Source organism: Canis aureus, chromosome 18 (genome assembly GCF_053574225.1).
Source record: "Canis aureus isolate CA01 chromosome 18, VMU_Caureus_v.1.0, whole genome shotgun sequence".
NCBI classification, from domain to species: domain Eukaryota; kingdom Metazoa; phylum Chordata; class Mammalia; order Carnivora; family Canidae; genus Canis; species Canis aureus.
In genome coordinates this window covers 44,270,414-44,293,609 of record NC_135628.1, presented here as the reverse complement: position 1 = coordinate 44,293,609, position 23,196 = coordinate 44,270,414, and the positions used below count along the sequence as shown (strand labels likewise).

General features: G+C 37.9%; 1 protein-coding gene across 10 annotated transcripts in view; it reads left to right on the top strand.

The window, feature by feature from the left end:
* CDK14 (cyclin dependent kinase 14) overlaps positions 1–23,196 on the top strand; it is a 721,053-nt gene that overhangs the window by 493,411 nt on the left and 204,446 nt on the right. For all 10 annotated transcript variants that reach the window (XM_077857033.1, XM_077857032.1, XM_077857025.1 and 7 more), the window contains one exon: positions 19,232–19,325. In XM_077857033.1, the coding sequence (XP_077713159.1) occupies positions 19,232–19,325 (94 nt within the window). The remainder of the gene's footprint in view (positions 1–19,231; positions 19,326–23,196) is intronic.

The following is a 23,196-nucleotide window of genomic DNA, read 5'->3' as shown; positions in this document are numbered from 1 at the left end:
CGGAGGTGGCTTTCACTGTCACTCAGTTGGTTTATGGACTGCCTTTCTCCTTTCATGTCAATGTTCTGTATCATGTAGTTTTATTCAAGGAGGAATTTCTTTGAAATAAACTTATGCTGTAAATCACTGGATTTATAATACATTTTCATGAGGCCATTATCTATGCTGGCCTGTATTTTCCCAACTCTTAACCATTACTCATTTACCACTTCTGCTAAAATGAATGAATCCATTTTAAAAAGAATGCTAGTAGTGCCCCTGGGTGGTGTAGTAAGTTAGGTTTCCGGCTCAGGTTGTGATCCCAGGGTTGTAATCTCAGGGTTCTGAGATCAAGCCACACATCAGGCTCCACACTCAGTGGGGAGTCTGCTGAAGACTCTCCCTCTCCCTCTGCCCATTTCCACCTCTCTCTCTCTCTCTTTCTCTCTCTCTCTGTCTGTCTCAAATAAATAAATAACTCTTTTAAAAAATAAAAATAAATTTTAAAAAGAATGGTAGTAAGAATGAGAATTTGAGTTCAGGAGCTACATAAAGTCATCTGTCTGTCAACAGTATCTACACATTTTCCTATTAATCATTTTACAAGACTAAAGAGGATTCAAATTAGTCATTGTCAAAAGGAACAACTCTTTAAGAATCTTGGGAGCTGCTCAATTAATACATGATTCAATGATTCAAGTGACTTGTTGATGTAGCCACTGACGATGCAATAGAACATAACAAAAGAACAGGGCATAATCAAATGAGCATCTAGGTGGTTGAAAGCTGAGCTCATGGGGAACTATAGCTTCTGAGCCCATTTCTACTGCCGAAGTCCCTTAAAGTTAGGAAGACCATGTAACATATCATCCATACAAGGCTACTTTTGAGAGTTAATAGTTATTCTGCTAGGCAATATGTGTAAAGTAGAGATTTTACTGTGGCCCTCTTTCTCATAAAGCACTAGAGCAATAATTTGTTAAATACTAGTAGTCAGAAGAGCCTTAATGCATTTGAATGCATAATTCAGACCTAAGGATTGCTGGCTACAAACTCAAGAGTCCTAGCAGAAAACTTCTATTACCTTGCTTAATAATGAATTATCTCTGGAAGTACAATTCTTGAATATTAGATTATTATGGCATTATAGAGTGGCTGACAAAATGTTGGATTTAGCAGTGGCCTTGGAGTACAAAGGAACCAGTTCTATTTTTCTATCAAAAGCTTAGCTTGGTTATCATTTTTACATCTCCTGTTTGTTCATCAGTGTTTGTGAGAAAACCAGTGGATGTGTATTTTTAATGGGTATGTTCATTCATTTATTAGTGATAATTTAACTGAATAAAAAATATATAATGAAGCATTATATGTAGTCTTCACTACTAAATGTTTTAAAATACATTAAAACTTCCCTATTTTTTTAAATTGACAAAGTAAAAGGCTACCCAAAAACTGATTTTTGAGTAACCAATTATAATGACTAAGTTTCACAATATTAAGAAAGCCCTTGGTATATCCAGCTGCCTCATTGGTTTGTGAGAATTGCAAGAGATGGTTGAATGTGAGATTCTTTAGGAAATCTAAAACTCCACAAATGCAGAGAATAGTTTTCTTATCAGCTTTTAATATATTAATCAGCTAACCCAAATATATGTCATTTATATTGAAGTATATAGGGTGCTACAGAATATATCAAAGAAATGGAAGGTGTTCAATTTGATTTTAGGGAGATTAACATACTGTCTGTATCTAGAGAGAGAGAAATTTTGGCCTAGGATGAGAATCATCTTGTGTGTGTGCGCATGTGTATGTGTGTGTGTGTGTGTGTGTGTGTGTGTGTGTGTTTAATTTGGAAATATGTGAATTAAGTCCTCCAAATTTAGACAACATTGGATGTACACTGGCACCTTTTATGTCTTAATTTATGTATTCACTCATGTAGAAATCAGAAATCAGTTCTCTAATCATGTAAGTGGTAGTGGTTTGCTGTGTTAAAGAGAGCCAAAGGTGTAATAGAAAACACATTAAAAGCCTAAATTTGGTTCTGTCTCTGCCACTCCTTACCTGTGTGATTTTGGTTGACCAAATCACTTAAGTATCCCTATCTTTAGTTTCCAAATCAGACAACTATCTCAAGTGTAACCTGAGCTTAACTCATAGCCACCACAACAGTAACAATAACAAAAATAGTAATCTACCTTACCCATACTTAACCCCCTCTTATTTCCCAGAAGCAACTATTTTCAACTCTTTTAATATCTACCTCCATATGTCTTAAGAAATTGCTTATATTGCTATTTATTGATTTATTATTTTAGACATTATCTGCTAAGTAGGTGTTATGGTAGATGAGGATTTAATTTTCTTCCATCACCCTTACCCCGCTCCACCTTCAGCTCATGCTTCTAGTAAAGAATCTATATCACATTTTGACACATTAACATGTAAATATTATTCATAGTAAGTCAAGCAGTATTCATGATTATGTATCCTGCTTGCATAACCTTTTGCTTTTCCTGGATTTTATAATTGTCTCTGATTTTTATTAGTTTAGTTGTCTTTGTTCTGATTGTTCATTATTTATAGGTGCAAAATATTTATCAATTGCATGTGAAAAAATATTTTCCAAATGTTCAAACACATCAGCAAATCTGTCAATCCCGTTTAATTTTCTTGACATCTCTCTCCCTCAGCTTTTTCCTTGAAATTTTCCTCTCAGTTCTCTGATTCCTTGCTTTAGCAGAGCTGAATATCAGTCATGTTGTGACTTCCATTTTGCCCCTCTACCATTGTTGTAGGTTCTAATAAGATGGTTATTTGTTTCTCCTCAAATCTATTCTCTACCCATTTGTGCCCTGCCCTATGTCCTGGACAGCTAACCCCTATGGAATACATCTTCCAAGCTGCCTTGGCTCCTGGTTTCCAGCTGGATTCAGGCAATAGACAGGGAAGAGAAGGAGATCGAATATTCTTCCCTAATTCTTTTCTTTAGCTCGTATTTCTGAAAATGATTGACTATAACTCCTGTGGGCAAATCCTTATTCCTTGGCTCTAGTTGTCATTAGATTCCAAATAACACTTGACCTTTTTAATTCTAGGGTCAGTAATGGCTGTTAGCTCTAAGGCAGGTAATGGCTTCCTGCTGTTGCTAGTCTCTTAGTGTTTCAGTATGTCTTATTGGTTCCCTTATACCCCTCTAAGTAATCACCTAATTAAAGTTTGTTCTGAGTTAGAGTCATTTTCCTTCTGGACCTTTACTGGTTCCATATTCCTTATTTCCTGGATTCCATGTCTTCCATCTTTAGTATACTCAAAAAGAATGCATCAGAGATGGAATTTTCAAATTCTTAGTTTTCTGAAAATGTCTTTATTCCACTCTCACACATGATTGATAAACTTTGGCTGAGTATATAATTAGGTTTTTTTCCTCCCTCAGAATTTTGAACGCATTACTTAATTTCTTTAGAGCTTCTGCTATTGTTACTGAGAAATCTGATTCTATTCTTATTCACAGTCATTTGTATGCCTGCTCATACTTTTTCTCTGGAAAATATTCGACTCCTCTCTCTAATCTTGATATTCTGAAATTTTGTGATAATGTGCTTTGGTTATTTTTTTTTAAATCGGTGCTGGGTAGATTCTCTTCAATATAAAGACATTCAGTATAAAGATATAGTTCTTATAAAAGTTCTTGAATTTTTTTAATGACTTATTTTTAATGATTTTATTTTCTTCACTTTTGGGAAAATTTGTAATAGTTTGATATTGTAGCTCCTGACTTAATCTACAATTTTAAGAAATATTTTCTTTCTTATTTTACAACTTGTTATCTTTCAAACTTTCTATTTTTTTCTTAAAACAATTTTAGTTACCATATGTATAAATGCCCACTTCCTTTTTCTCTGTTTTTTACTGGAAGCTTTCCTTCAATACAGGGTTGGGAGGAATCCTTCGCTGTCCATTTACTTTTATAAATGAGGCACTATAAATCTCTATACTTATGGGGCACCAGTTTATTATATATTGTTCAGTCAAAAAGCCAGACTTTTAATTGGGAGATCCACACATGTCAGTGTCTAAACGCCTAGTCTTTTGTTCTTCCTCAGATGCTGATTCCTGGCATCTGACATCTTCAAGGCAGGACAGGAAAGAGGAGCTGTTGGTCATACAGAAACATGTTTCTGTTTACTGAAACATATTTTTTACTTAATTTCCCGTTTTTCAGATCTGTGCCTCACCCTGATATCTTTTATGTTCAGTTTGAGGCTTTTTTGGGTTTAATTTCTCCAGAGGATAAATACTTAGTGTCCCGCTGGTGGGTTGGGATGGAAGATGGTCAGAGAAGACCTATGGGTCAGTTGCTTTGTACAAGTTTCCAGGTTTCCACTGTTTCCAGTTGCAGACTTATCTTTACACTTTCTAGAACCTGTAGTCTCCCAGTCCTCTGCCTTTTCTGAATTGTCTAAGTAAGTAATCTGACTGTAAATGGAGGTTGTAACTGCCTGTGGTCAGCCTAGATTTGCCAAACCTTCAGCAGGGAGCCTGCTTCTCCCTCTTCCTCTGCCCCTCCCCACTGCTTGTGCTCTTGTGCACCCTCTCTCAAATGAATAAATTACAAAAATCTTTAAAAAGAATAAAAAATATATAAAAGTTAATCATCGTCTGTGACAGGCACTTAGTTTTTTTTTTTTTTTTTCTCATACTCCAAATGCTTTACTGTTCTGTTGAGATTCTTACAAATACTGAAAAACACTCAGCCCAGGCCCAGCAACCATGGTCCAGTGCTGGGAAGCAGGGCAGGAAGGTGGGTTAGTGTTAAGGTGAGAAGGGCTGAGGCCAGACAGCTGGCAGCCTGGTCCTCTGCTCTCCATTTCTGTCACCCTCCCGAGGACAAAGGGAGGGCAGCCAGACTTCAGGATCTACTCCCTCTGTTGCCTCCTCTTCTGTTCAGATTTCCCCCTCGGGGGGTGTCTGAGCGGCCCTCCATCTCTGTTAGACAGCCTACACAGAACCCCTCTAGCCGCCTCTCCCATCTGCTTCCCTCTTCCTGTGGTCTCTGGATGCCCCAGCTTCATTCCTTCTGACTCTGAGCAAGGCAGGAGTGGAAGGGAGAGGGCTGGACTGGGGGTCTGGCAGGCTGAGCATCAGGGCTTGGAGACACCAGCAGTGGGTGGCAAGGTGGTGTTCAGTCCCTCACCCCAGCGTGAGATGCCCAGGGTCTTGGGCTCAGGAGTCGGCTGTATGTACCCTGATATGGGCCCACAGCTGAAGCATGGCATTACCAAGAACAGAATCTGAATAGCTCCCTGTTTTCCTATACACATGTGAGTTGTTCACCATTTGCTATGGTATTTTATATTTCTCCATATTTCCATAGAGACAGTAGATTCTAAGAATGAGATGTTACATAATTGCATTTTCTGTAGAGCTTTTCTGTTCTTACTGATAATTCAGTAGTTCTTCCTTGATTGCTACCTTGTACCACTTTTGCTTCTGAAAACAGGATATATTCAGAGACTACTGTAAACTCAACCAATTTTAAACTTTATTATATTAACTATATAAATTTTCATCTTTGTCATTTAATCGTAACATTTTAATTTAGAAACTGTTTCAGAGTTTTAGCAACCCAGTGAAATCAATTCATATTTTTGTTATATTGTTATTTTATGGCCATTTTAAGGCCCTTACCACCTCCCCCCCCCGACCCCTGATCTGAAAATGCTTGGTAATGTTGCTCACATTAGCTGGTTGGTTGTGGCACAGGGGAAAAACAAAATAAACAAACAAGAAAACCTCTGGAGTCCTAGGGCAGCCTCCTTCCCACAAAGATCTCCCTTGCACAATATGAGCATTCATTCATTTATTCATTCAGCAAAACCATACAGAATGTCCAGTGTTTCAAGAGTGCAAAAGACCTGATCATTAACCATAAGCAGTACTGGGACCGATGTTTCCAATTGTGTAGTCTGCACAGTCACATTCCAGGGCACATCTTTGAGAGTATTCCATGAAACCCACAAACTTCACCAAAAAATGGACAATGTGGATTTCTAATGGAAAGGTTTTTGCCCTCAGGTCTCCCTCATAGTATCTAAGATACCACTGTCACTCACATATCCTCCGTCCAGTCATATATCTTAGTAGTACCCATGTCAGCATTCTTAACCATAGTCCATCAAAGTCCAGCTATGCCATGTGATGACTGGAACTGAATAGAGTAATTTAACACTCTGTAAATTGCAGTTCAGAATTCTCATAGAATAATAGAGTAATTTACTTGAAGGTTTCAGCAGCGATTTCTCTTCGTTGTATGCAGATATGGTTTCTCTGAAAAGATTTGAATATGTCATTTGCTTTGATCTTTAAGAGAATTACCCATGAACAATTTTTTTTCCTGATTCCTTATTTCATATTATTGCAGAGGGATTAGATTAATACATTTGCAGGGAGAAATCTTATAACTCCTTGTTCTGCATCAGCTGTCATATAAACAGAAATTAAAGATGTGCAAAGCTTATTAATTTGTTTTCTCTTGTCCTGCGTGGTCTATAGTTATTCCTTGGAGAAGTGCTTTCACTGGTAGCATTTGAAATGACTAATCAAATGGGACTTCTCTCTTTCTGTATCGTTCCGTAGTATAAAAAATACTATTTTTTTTTGCTATCCAATGCGATATTTTGAGTCTTACATTTTTTTTCCTTACCATAGTCTTCTGTAAGGGCCTTACATATTTACATTTTTGTGTTAATTGTGACTATTTCTTGGATGTCGTTAATACAAATATTCCCACTTATCTATATAACCCGTAGCTGTTGTTTTAAGATTTTATCTCTGGGGTCTTCATTATCTATGGGAGTCTACTTTGCATTTTCAAGCATTTTTAAACATCCATGACACTCTTATTTTCAGTATGTGAATAATGATGATCGACTTCAGTTTTAAAGGATAGTTTTATTGCTTTCTCTCACTACACCTTAATTTTGAAGATTTGATTTTGTTTTATTTTTATTCTTGTTAGCATTTGTGTCATCAGTAATGAGGACCAGTTTGCCATCCCTGTTTCTTCTTTTCTGTAATCTGACCAGACTGACCAATAGACATGTTCTAACTAGGGAGACAGCCTGGTATCATCACAGAGGGATCACTGGCCCAAGATTGAGTCACCACTTCAGGTTCTGGGACTAAAACTAAGATATTTAAACACGTAGTGCAGTTTCCTTACATGTAAAAATCAAAACATTGTCTTAGGCATTCTCTAGATTTCCTCCAGCTCTTTTAGCGTTCAAGAAAATTGTACTGCTGAACCAGAGGTTTCCATGGAGACTGCTGGAGTAGCTTACAAATGAAGTTAGGGTTTAGGTATTTTGGTGAAATTTGGTTTAGATATTTTACTGAGTTGATTTTTTTTTGCGTTTAATATAATAATAATAATATTTAATAATAATAATAATAATTTAAATCAAGTTCTTGTCTCTATTGCAGTGTATTATGTTCATTCCTCAGACTAGCTTAGGTAATTCATTCATTCATTCATTTTAAGGATATTTATTGAACACCTGTATTGTACCAGACACTGGATCAGGTCTGGGGCTTACAAAGGTAAGAAAAATCTGGGGATGCCTGGGGGGCTCAGCGGTTGAGCATCTGCCTTCAGCTCAGGGCATGATCCTGGAATTCCCAGATTGAGTCTCACATCAGGCTTCGTGCAAGGGGCCTGCTTCTCCCTCTGCCTGTGTCTCTGCCTTCTCTCCTTGTCACTCATGAATAAATATATAAAATATTAAAAAAGAAAAATCTGTCCAGGTCTTCATGGTCAGAAGGAAAGGCAGTATGATAAGCTATCACACAGGTATACAGTTAGTATACTGGCAGCTCAGAGGTGAAGGTGATAAACCTACCCTTGGTGGTTAGTTGAGGAGAGATGAGAAGGTCAAAGAAGGTGTCATCAACAATAATTACTTGGGCCTGACATGTCAAACCCATCTTTCAGAGTTGACAAAACTTTGGTAAAGGGACGTATAGGCCATGCCATGGACAAGAGTATCCTACCAAGGGGTGAAATAGGTGATATTTGTGGGTAAAGTAGAAGAACACAATTTAAGAAGCAGTTGAAAAAAAAAAGAAGGAATGGAGGGAGGGGGAAAGAGGTTGGAGACCAAATGGAGAAATATTTAGGAATAGTTAGAATATGACAATTTGATTATGGAATGAGAGTAATACAGGAAGGGCAGGGGTTTCAGATGACTCTTGAGTTTCTAGCTCAGGTAACTGGACCAGAAAGCAAAAATACAGCTTTGCCATATTATTAAACATATACACACACACTAAAATATATATTACTAAAATATATGTATAATGAAATATATATACTAAAATGTATAGTTAGATACATGCATATTAAAATATGATTAAGAATTATTGTAATGTAAGGAACATTAATGCCATTGGTACTTTAAGGTGGGTGGACTTCTCAATACTCCTCCTAAGTCTTCTTTTCAGATGTGGATGCTGGGAAGGTGGCTTCCACTCACCCAGCTTGTACCTCCTCCCAGGTCAGCAGCAGATCACCCTAGGCCTTGGCTTTGCTGAACTACAATAATAACTTTTCTGTACTTCATTCTTCGTTTTTGTTTAATATTTGTTCTGATATGTTTAATTTGTAAGTACAACTTTTCAGAGTTGTTTCAGAGTTTGAAAAATAAATCTTAGAGTTTCCCCTTACATAAAGGATCTGCTCAGATCTGTTTTGGATTGAATGTTTTCTGAGATGAGCTTTTACACACAGTCTAGGGTTTGGTTCGGTTTTGTTTTCATCTCTTGAGAGCTCCACAGAAGTATTTGACTAAGATATATTGTGCCTATCTGTGCCTAATGAACCACTAACCACACAGTAAATGATGAGTGACAGTTTAATCAATTCAGTTCCTCAATAGTCACCAAGGGCATGTGGAATGTAATTTTTTAATCTTTCGCTTTTCAAATATTGCAAATGCCAACATGAAAAGATCACGTCTATTACGTGTAATGAATTTTCTTACAAGTTACAGAAATTTTTTTCTTTTTTAAATTTTGATCTTTTAGGAGCTAACCTCCTAGAGAACAAAACTCTTTGGTCCATTTTACAAATACATAAAATCCAGCAGAGAAAAGTGAGAGAAAAATGGCCACCTTGGTGCATCAAATCATACCAGCTTTAATTGCATAATGGTGCATTTCAGTGAACCATGGCTAAATGAAATTACCTATTAGGTTAATTAATGTGGAACCTTTCTGAGTTAGTATTGCATCACAGTGTGTAAAATTCAGGTTGTGTTTAGCATTTAATCTAATTTACTTCACCAGTCTGCTGTTTCTTTGTTGTTCCTTTGGCTGGAACCTGAATACACATTCAGAAAATTAATCTGAGTTATAAAGCTCCTTTCAAAATACAATTACCAGGTGCCAAGCATCTGCCTTTGGCTCAGGTCATGATCTCAGGGTTCTGGGATCAAGTCCCTTTTTGGGCTCCCTGCTCCATGGGGAGCCTGCTTTTCCCTCTGCCTCTACTTCTCTCTCTCTCTCTCTCTCTCTCTCTCTCTCTCCTGAAAAAAAAAAAAAAAAACACAGAATTACCTAGATTCCTTTAGATTCATGTTCCTCAGTTTCTGGTCCTGTGACCAGTAGCATCTGCATTGCTTAGGAGGCTTGTTAGAAATGCAAGATCTCAGGGCACCTGGGTGGCTCAGTTGGTTGGGTGTCTGACTCTTGATTTTGGCTCAGGTCGTGATCTCAGGGTCATGGGATCCAGCCCCAAGTCAGGCTCTGTGCTGAGTGTGGAGCCTGCTTGAGATTCTCCCTCCCTTATCCTCACTCACACTCTCTTGATGTCTCTCTCTCTCTAAAACAAAACAAAACAAAAATAAAAATAAGAGAGAGAGGAAGAAAGAAAGAAAGAAACACACTAGGGTGGCTCAGTGGTTGAGCATCTATCTGCCTTTCGCTCAGGATGTGATCCTGGGATTCTGAGATCGAGTCCCCATCAGACTCCCATAGGAAAGCCTGCTTCTCCCTCTGCCTATGTCTCTGCCTCTCTCTCTCTCTGTCTCTCATGAATAAATAAATAAAATCTTTAAAAAAGAAAGAAAGAGAGAAAGAGAAAGAAAGAAATGCAAGATTTCAGGCTTCAGCCCAGACCTTGTCAGTCAGAGTCTGCATTCTACTAAGATCTCCATGTGATTAGCATACACAATAAAGGGTTAAAAGCAAAACTTCAGATGCTTTTTTACTAATTGACACATAGGCTTTGAGGAGATTTCTGGTGCTTGCCTAATATTGGAAGAGAAAAGCAAAAGAACTAACTTGCAGTGAATTATGTTTCTGCTCATCTGCTTTCTTCCTGCCAGAAGTAACTTGACCCTGTCTTTATCTACAGCCTACCTTCCAAATGTTTTGACAATGTGCATAGTTCTGAATGGTTCTAAATAATTCTTTGAACTTGAGTAGAGGCCTCCTAACTTTCAGCTAGAGAAGTCTGTATGGAAGGGACAGGTCTCCTCTCAAGGTGATGGTGTGAGCTCGGTGGGTCGCTGTCCTCTGCACATACTCAAATGTGCCATGATCCCTCCCAGACTCTGTGGTTAAGCTCTGCTACTTGAAAATGAAACTGTCACTGTCTGCTTAAAGATTTCTATCCTAAGGAATCTCAAGCTTTTGCTAATAAATGGATGAGATTAGAAGTGAAAATCCAAGAAAATTTTTTTGAGATTTTAATTGCACTATATTTTAAAGTATTAAAGTCCTTCTACTTTGTGTACTAGGACTGAACCAAACTATTGCCCTGAGAATTAAAGAAGAAGGAGAATAGTGTTTTATTTCTGCTGACCAGAAGAAGATTAATGCCAAGTAGAAAAATAATAACCTCTAGGTCCTGTTTTATACTTCTTAATGTGAGATAATCATTTATTGGGTTAATTAACATCTTGTAACATTAATGTCTTCATGAGAAAATTAAGTATACTCCATTTGAAATGCCATATGTCAAATGCAGATATTATTTGAGTATAAGAGCTGATGGATCTAATTAATCCCTATTTTTGTTGAAGGATATAGTTATCCAACAGGATTTTAATAAACAGGTACATTACATTGCATCTTAACTGGTGACATTAGTGACCAACCCTCTTTTGTTCAAGTCTGGGAGGGCTGCTATATTGCCATAACCACTTTGATTCATTTGAATCAAATGAATCTTTAAAAGTCTTTAAAAGTAAGAGACCAAATTCTGATTCTGAGAACCTTGATAGTTCCTGGTCTATTTATATGTAAATACAGTACAGTTGCAGGAAGTGACCAGAAAAGCATGGAGTTAGGGGACCTAACCCAGTCTGAGAGATCAAGAAGCCTCCCCAGAGAAGTGGTGGTGATCTTGCTCTTCCCTGCTCTGATGGAGAAAAGCTTTTGCCCCTTTTCTAGAACTTCCATTTTTTCTGTGCATTCACACTCCCCACTGATGCCCCAAACTTAATAGTTCAGATAAATTTTTCATTTGCCATTGAGTATGCATATGCATTTTCAAATACCTTTATATCAAAATTCATCTCTGGTTAGCTTGCTGCCCATTATTTCATGTTGAACCTTACTGACATGTCACAGTGTAGCCCGCAGTTCTAGGTGGCTCCTGCTGCTTCTAAGAAAAAGTTCATGGGGACGCCTGGGTAGCTCAGGGGTTGAGCGTCTGCCTTAGGCTCAGGGCGTGATCCCACATCGGGATCCCTGTGAGGAGCCTGCTTCTCCGTCTTTCTGTGTCTCTGCCTCTCTCTCTGTGTCTCTCATGAATAAATAAATGAATAAATCTTAAAAAAAGAAAAAAGAAAAAGTTCATCAGAAAGCACAGAGGTTGTTTTTCTCTCACATAGTGAAAACTCAAAATGCAATGGCTTTTCTACTTAAAATGACCAATTCTGTATAAGGTCCCACGAAGATGCAGTCCATCTTCATTTTTGTAAATAATAAACTTGAAATTTTAGAAAGGTTTTAAACTTATAGAAAAATTGTAAAGACAATAGAGAATTCCTATATACTCCTCACCTGGTTTCCTCTGTTGCTAACATCTTACATTACTGTATGTACTGTGTGCTTATGGTCTTTTTTTCTCAACTAGTGAATCTACAGTGTTTTATTGCTATGAACTAAACAGATTTATTTTTATTTCACTAGTTTTTTCTTAATTTCTTTTCTTGTATTTTAGGATCGCATCCAGGATACCACATTACATGTAGTTGTCATGTGTTTTTAGTTTCCCCTGGGTTATGATGCTTTCTCAGACTTTCATTTTTCATGACCTTGAAAGTTTTGAGAAGTACCAATCAGGCATTTTGTAGACTATCCCTTAGTTTGAGTTTGTCTAATGTTTTGGGGAGAAAGACCACAGAGGTGAAGTGGACATTCTCATCATATCATGTCGAGGGTACATGCTATCAACATGACTTATCTCTGATGATGTTAATTAACTTTGATCATATAATGAAGGTCCGGTTTGCCAGTTTTCTCCGTTGTAAAGTTATCATCCACCTCCCATCCCCACTCCTATACCCTACTCTTTTAAAACAGGTTAATTAGCACCACTCTTAACTTTGTAGTAGAGGGAGAGGGGAGGGAGGCTTGCATTGCTTTGGACTCATTCAGTCACCAAATATTTTTGAGCCCTTTCTATGTGCTGACATGCTGCTCTGCCCCAGGAATGAGATGATGAACACAACTTTATCCCTGATCTTGGTCTTCCATCTAGAGGAAACACAGCCCAAAAAAGGAGAGATGAGTTAATATCCTTTGTGAAGAAGGAAACAAACCAGAGAATGGAGGGTGAAATATGGGGCCTGGGCAGTAAAAGGAAACCTGCCTTACATATGGTGGCTGGGAAAGACATTTCTGAAAGGAGCTGTTTGACTGACTCCAGACTAACAAGAGGCACTTATCCATGCACAGGATGAGGGGAAATGTATTGTGAGAGCAACATTAGCTCATGCACTGTCCTAAAATGGGGAGGAGGATGGCATGTTTCAGGAAAAGAAAGCAGAGCAGCATGACCAGACAGAAGAAATCTCATGGATATGAAATTGGTGAATATGTGGGGACTTGACACAGGTCTCCATTCTTAGTTTTAAGGTAGAAAGAAGCTTAAGATATAATTTAAAAAAATCTAATTCCTCTCCTTTATCAATATAGAGACACTGGTGTTTGATGTGGATAGAAGGAGAGCAGATGGAAAGAAAATAACTTGAAATCCTTTCCAAACACAGCAATTATATTTATATGACACAATATTATATTTATTTTCATTTATCAGGTAAAATTTTAGTATTTATAAAAATAAAAGGTAGTACTTCCATACAATAAAATTTGGCCTAAACATAAAACAAAAACTTCTAAAAAAAGTTCATAAAAGTGAATTCTCCTTTCACCCTATCCATTATTCAGATCAACTCCCCAAACTCTATTTTGAGAAGAAATCCCTTTGGGAGTGGTTGTATAAGCACCTTTATTAAAAACCACCCTACACATTTGCTCCTAGTTTATTTCTCACTTAAAAATACTCTAAAAAAACCTTTAAGATTAAAATATTCATCTTCAACCATGTTTTAAGAATCTACTAGTGTTTTGGTAAAATGCACAGAAACTTGTAAAGCATACTGACCACAGGAAAACTGCTGAGGAAAATAGTGAAAAGCCAGATCATGTCTGAAAGCCCATTTTTAGTACTGATTTATTCACAAATAATCATAATATGTAGTTTCTTTTGTTTTTCTCCATAACTGATGAAGATGATTTCTTCTGTTTACAAGTATGCTTTTAGGCAAGTGAAGGGTAACATAGATCAGGATTTGGCAAACTTCGTCTGTAAAGGAGCAGTAGTACATATTTCAGGGTTTTCAGGGCATATGGTCTCTGCAGCAACTACTCAACTCTGCTCTGAGGATGAGAACGCAGCATAGACAACACATAAATTAAATAAAATCTTATTAACCCTGAAATTTGAATTTTATATAATGTTTGTATATTGTCAAATATTCATCTTGATTTTCTTTCAACCATTTAAAAAAGTAAAAGACATTCTAAGCTTGTAGGTTATAAAAACAGGCACCAGGCAGGATTTGGTCTGTGGTCTGTGCACCCCTGTGTATGATTGTATGTGCGCCCCACCCCCACCCCCCTGCCCCGGCTCGGGAGGGGAGAGAGGGCTTTTAGGAGAGTTGTCTCATTCATTTGCTGCCATGAGTGGAAAAGAATGAGGTGGCTTTACATCCAATGGCTGTAATTGCTTCTGTCCTTAAGACTATTTTATCTTCTGATCTGCCTGTAATCTGGATGTTCACCTGTATGTCCGGTTGGTGAGCTTTGTCCCTCATGAATCCTGGAATGCAGAAAAAATTTGAGTGAAAGCCTAGGGATAAAAGGCAAATTCTTAGCCTAGTGTATGGACTTCTGCTCCCTTTAACTTTCTCTTGCACTTTCTAAGCAGAGCCATCATAATAGCATTTGGCTCTCCCAAGATTCCTCATGTATAGGGTACAGCTTTTGCATCTGGAATGCCCCATTTCCACTCTTGTGCCATCACACCATAATGCACCATATTCCACTTTTCTTGTCTTGTTAAACTTCAGGGGTTCAAGTTCTTCCACACTCTTCTACCTTGGGCTGAGCATGTCCTCCTGTACTTTTTTGCTATTTATCATGGGAATTATGTAGAATATTTTAGAATTACTGTGTTGATAGTATACACACATACATGAAGGAAACTTGATAGTTTTCCCCAAATTGACAATAATCCAAAAAGTTTGCATGACCATGCCAATCAGGAGAAGTGAAGCTGAAAGAAAAGAAAACTTTTCCTTTTTTTTAAAAAAAAAAATTTATTTATTTATTCAGGAGAGACACAGAGAGAGAGAGACAGGGACACAGGCAGGGGGAGAAGCAGGCTCCACACAAGGAGCCCGACGTGGGACTCGATCCAGTGACCCCAGGATCACATTCTGGGCCAAAGGCAGGCGCTAAACCGCTGAGCCACCCAGAGATCCCTGAAAAGAAAACTTTTCTATACTATCAGAAAGGAAAGTCACCATTTTTTTTTTTTTTTTGGAAAGTCATCATTATGCTAGAGGAAAGACTAAGTTATCTCTGTATTCTCTTTGTAGGAAATATTTTAGAATTCTTATAGAAGAGGTAATCAAAGATTATGCAGCCAGAATTATGGAAAGAAAAGTATTAGAGAGGTGTGTCAGTCAATAAATAGGTTACATCATTTTTCTGAATTTAATATTATTTGTTATATGTGTTAGCTTTTAAAACTTTGTGATTTCTTTTGGTTTTCTCATCCTGAGTTCACTTTTGTGCTCAATTTTTCATAATTTTGTTTACTTTTTCAAAGATTGATTGATTAACTTTAGAGAGAGTGCACATGCAAGCAGGGGGAGGGGCAGAGGGAGAGGAGAAGAGAGAATCTCTAGCAGACTCCTCACTGAGCACGGAGCCTAATACAGGGCTCGATCCCAGGATCCTGAGATCATGACCTGAGTTGAAATCAAGAGTCAACCACTTAACTGACTGAGTCACACAGATGACCCAATTTTGTATACTTTGTCAAAATAAGAACTCCCAAATTGACCTTCAACTTTAAAAACTTGTCCCTCCATAATAATAATTACAAAGAATTATCAATTCTGCTGCACCTGAGTGGCTCAGTCAGTTAAGTGCTTGGGATTCCCTCTCTCCCTCCCCCCTCTCCCCTTGCCCCTCTACCCCCACCCTGCTCTCTTTCTCTCTCTCTCTCTCTCTCTCTCTCTCAAATAAATAAATAAATCTTAAAAAAGAATTATCAGTTGTGCTTAAAATCTTATTTTGAACCGTGGTGAAGAAATCACACATCTGGAGCAGAAATTAAATTTGAAAGTTTTTAATTTGAAAGAACTGAAGAATACATGAGCATGGATGGGTTTTTCATACATTATCTTACCAGGTAAGGATTAACTAATCCTGTGTGAGAGTTTGTACACACTGCATTCTGTGACAGCTTAAATTGTAAGCTTTGTGACCAGTTCTTATTCTTGAAAAATTTAGACTATGTGGGTGATAATTACATAATTATTCAAATGGCCAAAGAAGCAACAAATTAAAGGAGACATTTCCTGAAATAAGATTATATACCATAAGTATAGAATTTAAGTGATTGAATTCTCTTTCAGTAAACCATAGGGCAGTCAGCTTAATCCATCGAGAGAGGGAGTGCAGAGTAATAGAGGGTAGCAAGGGGGGAAAAAGTGAAGCAGGCAATAGTCCCTTCATATTAAATTAAAGGGTTTTTATTGCTGTGTGGCAATAAGGCAGCTCCAGTAATAAAGCATTCTGCTATGCTATAATATGTTGACACATTTGATACTTTTACTTTCTAATTTTCTTGTGCATTCTATCTGCATTTATACATCCTTTAAGGATAATTCTGTCAGCTTTATTAGTATATTCTCATACATCTTTGGAAAATGATATCATCAGGAATGACCATTAGAAATGAGAGTCCATGTCCCTTAGCCAGCTAAGTAGTTAAAAGCCTATGGAAATGCTGTATCATCGTATTCCAACTGAGTAAAATTGCAGCATAGATTTATCTTTTAATTGTTCTAAGTATCATATTATGGAAATGATAAGACCCAAGCCAGGGTAACAGCATTTCTGGTAAGTGTGTATAATGGTCACCTCACCACCCAGCCCAGCTGGGTGCACAGTGGAGGCAGCTGTGGCTTCTGCCGAGGGTCTGCACACTCAGAGCTCTAGCTTGTGCTGGGAAAGACTAAAGACAAATTGTAGTGAATAGAGAATATATTCTGAATGTTAAATAAAAATAAAGGGAAGATGCCAGTACAATTTAAGATCTAAGATATTTTATGTAAACATAAATGAGAAGACAGTAGAAGAGCACCTGAATGGTATGATCAGTTGAGCTTGCAACTCTTGGTTTCAGCTCAGGTCCTAATCTTGAGTCCTGATAGTGAGTTATGATCTCGGGTTCTGAGATTGAGCCCCACGTTGGGCTCCATGCTCAATGCAGAGTCTGCTTGGGATTCTCTCTCATTCTCCCTCTGCCTCCCCTGCCTAGTGCTCAATCTCTCTAAAATAAATCTTGAAAAACAAATTTTTAACAAAAGAAGACAGTAGATATGTAGGTCAGAATCTTAGAAAATTATTGGAGTAAAAATTTGGAAAGCCACTAAATGGAAGTTTTAGATTTAACCAGGCATCTGAAGCACTAATATTTATAAGAATATCATTGCATTTTAATATGCTAATAAAATGATTGTCAAAAGTATGTTGTGTCTCAAATCTTAAATGAAAACAACTTGTGTTAAACCCAATCTGCCTAGAACACTGATTTTAAAATGAATTCTTGGCTATTTAAGTGGAATTATTTTTATGATATATAAAGTAGCATTTCGGGATCCCTGGGTGGCGCAGCGGTTTGGCGCCTGCCTTTGGCCCAGGGCGCGATCCTGGAGACCCGGGATCGAATCCCATGTCGGGCTCCCGGTGCATGGAGCCTGTTTCTCCTTCTGCCTATGTCTCTGCCTCTCTCTCTCTCTCTGTGTGACTATCATAAATAAATAAAAAATAAATAAAAATTAAAAAAAAATAAAGTAGCATTTCTTTGATTTTAGTCATTTTGATTCTATTTACTTTTAGTGTTTAATTTGGAGTGAAATTATGTGCTGTAATAGAGAAGAGATTTCTGCAAATGCATTACTTCTTTAATTCTATACTTTATGTACAACTGTGATAACAACTGGGGCAGTTATAGAAATATAATCCCTTGTCCTTAACCTCAAAAGGATCTAAAATAAGTTAAAGACACAAGGGTTTTGCTCACTCTAAGTTAAATATGAATGCAGCAATTGAAGAAGTGTCCCAATATGTTCATGATTTCATTAGAGTACTTTTAGGAAACATAAACCCATTTAAGGTAGAACCATCTAAAAAATGTGTGTGTGTGTGTGTGTGTGTATTTATTTATTTATTTATTTACACACATGTATATCTCGGAGAATTGCTACAAGGTAGAGAATGCTAGCAAAATCAACGTATTATCTGAACATCCAGTCCTTAGGAAGGCAGGAACGAGGCCATTTCAGGGGATTTCATCTGCATGAAGACCCTTCTTGCTAGTGCTCTGCCATTAATGGACTTATCCCATTGATATAGGCTACTTTTTTTCCATCCCTCTCTCAAGCGATTGTTCTTTAAAGTCCCAGCAGAAGTATCTCATTGGCTCTCTGCCTATACTATGGATTGGTTGTTCCCACTAGGTTAGATTCAGGCCTCTGTTGTCTGGGAGCTAAGTCTCCTGATCTGCTAGCCTGCCTTGAGCATAGTCTGCTGAGCTAGGAAGGGAAGTTGGCCGTGGTAGATGGCTGATATGGTGAATGAGAACTTAACAGAATAAACTCATAAAGGGAGCTATTCTGTCTGCTGGAGTGTTCGTGTAAGGCTTTATGGAAGAAATGGCCTTTAAATTAGATTATAGAAGCTGGGTTGGATTGATAAGTTAAGAGCAAATAAAGAAGGAAAGAGTTGTAGTAGTGAAGCAATTTGAGTCAAGCTATATGGGTTTACGCCTAGCCTATCGGCAATCAGTCCAGCTTGGCGATCCTCATGGTAGCTGCCCTGAATAACCTGAACTACCTGAGTCAACACCCAGGATCCAACCTAGATGGATTGAAAAAGGATCTCTTCAGTTTGTGTTCAGAATATTTGCAGTTTTAAATAGATCTCCACCACCCGGCCCCCCCGCCCCCCCCCCCCCCCCCACACACACACAGATGATTTTGGTGCAAAGAGAGGTTCAATAACTCCTGGACAAACGGAGAAAGAGGATTTGTAAAACGGGGTAGGAAAGGGCTATTTGAAAAAGACTGTGGAGGCTTTCTAGATCAGGCTAAGGAGTTTCTTAACTGCTTCCAGTAAATGAGATGGAGTGTTATATTTCATTGGTTGCCACCATTTTCTGAGCCCAGTGTAGCTAGCTGCAGCTATTAGGGATGTTTCAGGACACTAGACAGAGAGGGAAAGGAAAGACATGGGGTCTAGATGTACATGGCACAGCCTTTCATACTCACTAAGAATGTCATTTATTCATTGTCTCTCCTCTATAGGAGTAGATGTCCTAATTCCAGATTTAATTTTCCAGAATATATTGGAGTTTTGGTATAATTCATCCTTCTCTCTTTAGGGGAGTCGGCTGCATCTTTGTTGAAATGATCCAAGGAGTTGCTGCTTTTCCAGGAATGAAAGACATTCAGGATCAACTTGAACGAATATTTCTGGTAAGTTCTTTACGGAGTGCTTCTGAGAAAAATTGGTTTCTAATTCATCCCTTGATGACAAATTGTACAGTGCTAGTGGAAAATGATTTTAAACAAATTTATGGGTTGTCACATTTAATTCTAATGTATTTTTGCACCTCTGAAAAAGCAGGAAATAAGTTAAGAATTGTGTTTTTAAACTGTACATGCATAATGTGCCAAAGTGGTAGGAAACGATAGGATGTCGGCAGCAATATGAAATAGTGGGGTTAAAAATGAGGGCTCTGGCAGAAGAATTTCAAACAGTTTATGTAGACCCCCCCCCCGCAAGTGGGTGAAGCTTAACTCCCTCCTGTCTTCACCCACTGAAATATGGGCTTTGATTGTAACTTTTCCCATAAAGTAACAGCTTGGAAAAAGGAGAGTAACTTTAAAATGGAGAACAACCAGGTCTTCAAGGCCAGCATCATCACAGACAAGTCATGTTGATAGACTGTACCTCTGATATAATGTGCCACTTCACCTCTGTGGTCCTCCTCTCAAAAACTCTAACCCTGTTCTAATCATGAAAAACACATCACACAAGCTCGAGGGACATTCTACCCAATACCTGATTAGTACTCCTCAAAACTGCCAGGGTCCTCAAAAACAAGGAAAGTCTGAGAAATTGTCATAGCCCAGAGGAGGCTAGGGCGGCATGACAACTCCACGTCACGTGGTATCCTGAATGGAATCCTGGAACAGAAAAAAGACATCAAGGAACACGAGAGACATCCGAGTAAAGTGTGCAGTTTAGTAGATATCAGCGTACATTTCGTTGTGACAAATACACCATTTAATTTAAGATTTAATAGAAATCAAAACCGCAATGAGATACCACCTCACACCAGTGAGAATGGCACAAAACAAGACAGGAAACAACAAATATTGGAGAGAATGTGGAGAAAGGGGAACCCTTTTGCACTGTTGTGGGAATGTGAACTGGTGCAGCCACTCTGGAAAACTGTGTGGAGGTTCCTCAAAGAGTTAAAAATAGAGCTACCCTACGACTGCTGGGGATTTACCCCCAAGATACAGATGTAGTGAAATGCTGGGACACCTGCACCCCAGTATCCATAGCAGCAGTGCCCACAATAGCCAAACTGTGGAAGGAGCCATGATGTCCTTCGACAGATGAATGGATAAAGAAGCTGTGGTCTATATATACAATGGAATGTTACTCAGCCATCAGAAAAGATGAATACCCACCATTTGCTTCGATGTGGATGGAACTGGAGGGTATTATGCTGAGTGAAGTAAGTCAATCAGAGAAAGACAATCATCATATGGTTTCACTCATATGTAGAATATAAGAAATAGTGAAAGAGATTATAGGGGAAAGGAGGGGAAATGAGTGGGAAAAATTAGAGAAGGAGACACCTAAGTCTGGGAAACAAACAAAGGGTTGCAGAAGAGGAGGTGGGTAGGGGGTTGGGGTAACTGGGTGATGGGCACTGAGGAGGGCACTTGATGGGATGAGCACTGGGTGTTATACTATATGTTGGCAAATCAAACAAACCCCAATAAAAACAAATGAAAAAACATAATAAGATTTAAAGAGCAAATGGGTGAGGGGTATACAGGAATCCTCTGTACTGCTTTTCAGTAAATCTAAAATTATTTTAGAAAGCATTTCAATTTTTAAAAATCTGCACAAAGAGACAATAAAATGTGTTCTGGTGCCAGACGATCTGGGTTTATCACCTGCACTGTAACCTTGGACAATGGACTTAATTATCTGAGCCTCAGTTTCCCTTGGGAGAAACAAAAGGCTAATAACAGTACCCATCTCATAGGTTGTTTCAAGGAATAATTGACTTAAAACACATAAAATGCCTTTAAAACTATGCCTAGCACATAGTTAATATCCTGTAAGTTATTATTTTATCCAATCATTTTTTTTTTTTTTTAAAGATTTTATTTATTTATTCATGATAGTCACAGAGAGAGAGAGAGAGAGAGAGAGAGGCAGAGCGAGAAGCAGGCTCCATGCACCGGGAGCCTGACGTGGGATTCGATCCCGGGTCTCCAGGATCACGCCCTGGGCCAAAGGCAGGCGCCAAACCGCTGCGCCACCCAGGGATCCCCTTATCCAATCATTTAATACTGAATATTATTAATCTGTAGAACTTCCACATTAGCTAATATCCATATAAACCTGTTACTTAAAACATGTAATCAGAGCTAGACAAATTAAGGTCTTTGGTAAAAGGATTCAAGCTGTATGTATTGCAGCAGTCAACCACATTATCATACTTGTCTCTTTAATTAAATTCTCATATGAACTCAATGGGGCCAGTGTTAGTATGGACCATAGAAAGAGAGAAACTTAGCATATTAGCATGTATGTTAGTTATGCAAATGAAGCACTAAAGTATAGCTTTCATATTAAGTTTAAGGACCCAGGAGGATGTAGTGATAAGAGTTGAGATTCTGAGCACCTCGGGTGGCTCAGCGGTTTAGCGCTGCCTTCAGCCCGGGGTGTGACCCTGGAGACCCAGGATCAAGTCCCATGTCAGGCTCCCTCAATGGAGCCTGCTTCTCCCTCTGCCTGTGTCTCTGCCTCTCTCTCTCTCTCTCTGTGTCTATCATGAATAAATAAAAAAAAATCTTAAAAACAAAAAAAAAAGAGTTGAGATTCTCCATCACTACTGTGTTCACCTTGACATCAGCAGTAAAATGATTACAAAAAATGAACAATGGAAACCAGGGAATCAAAGCATAGATGATTCCTCCATGCTTGTATGCTATACCCCGGTGCCCCTGTACATCATAGCAGATGGACAAATAGCAGAGTCCCTAATATTATAGAAACCTTCTTCCAAGTGTTAGTATATTGATTTCTTCTCCCAGAAGCTGTATCCACTTAACTTTTAATTTTACTTATTTTTTTAAAGTTATTTATTTATTCATGAGAGACACAGAGTGAGAGAGAGAGAGGCAGAGACATAGGCAGAGGGAGAAGCAGGCTCCTCGCAGGGAGCCCGATGTGGGACTCGATCCCAGATCCCAGAATCACGACCTGAGCTGAAGGCAGGTGTGCAACCACTGAACCACTGAGGAGTTCCTAATTTTACTTATTTTTTATGCATAAATTCCCACACCAAATGTTAAAATAATGTCTTATGATTATATAAACAATGCATCTTTATGCAGAAAATTTCCAGTGTCCAAAAGTATAAAAGCTGAAAAATCACCCTGTCCTAGTAAGCAGAGAAAACCACATTTAATATTTTTATATATATCCTCCATTTCTACACATGTTAAAAAAATTGAATCATATTTTATATACCTTTTGTAACTTTCTTTTTTCACTTAACAATATGTAATTAACACTTTTCATTGAATAAATGAATCCAGAAACTTATCATTTCTAATGACAAAGGAATGTTTCATTGCATGGACAAGACATTATTTGCTTAATCAGCCCCATATTAATAGCTTGTTTACAATTTTTAACCATTATGAAAAGCTGCCAGATGCATCCTTTGCAAACTAATCCTTTTAGTTAAAAATAATTATTAGAATTCCAAGTCTTTAATTCAATAACATTTAATTTTCATAAATTTATTGACTGTTGTTACACTTTGATCCCTTCATCTAAAGTCATGAAACACTTCCTTCTCCTTGTTCCTGAGAAAATCTCCTACTGAATTGATTGAGATTGTACTGAGCCTGTAGATTATATTAGGAAGAAAATGTGCAAAATTGAGCTTTCCCACCTAAGAATAAATTAAATTTCTTTATTAACATTTTATGGTCCTTTACATAAATGTACATTTTTTATAAGTGTTTTCTTTTCCTATTTTCTATGTAAGTTTTTCTTTTCATTCAGTTATTTTAAATAACTTTC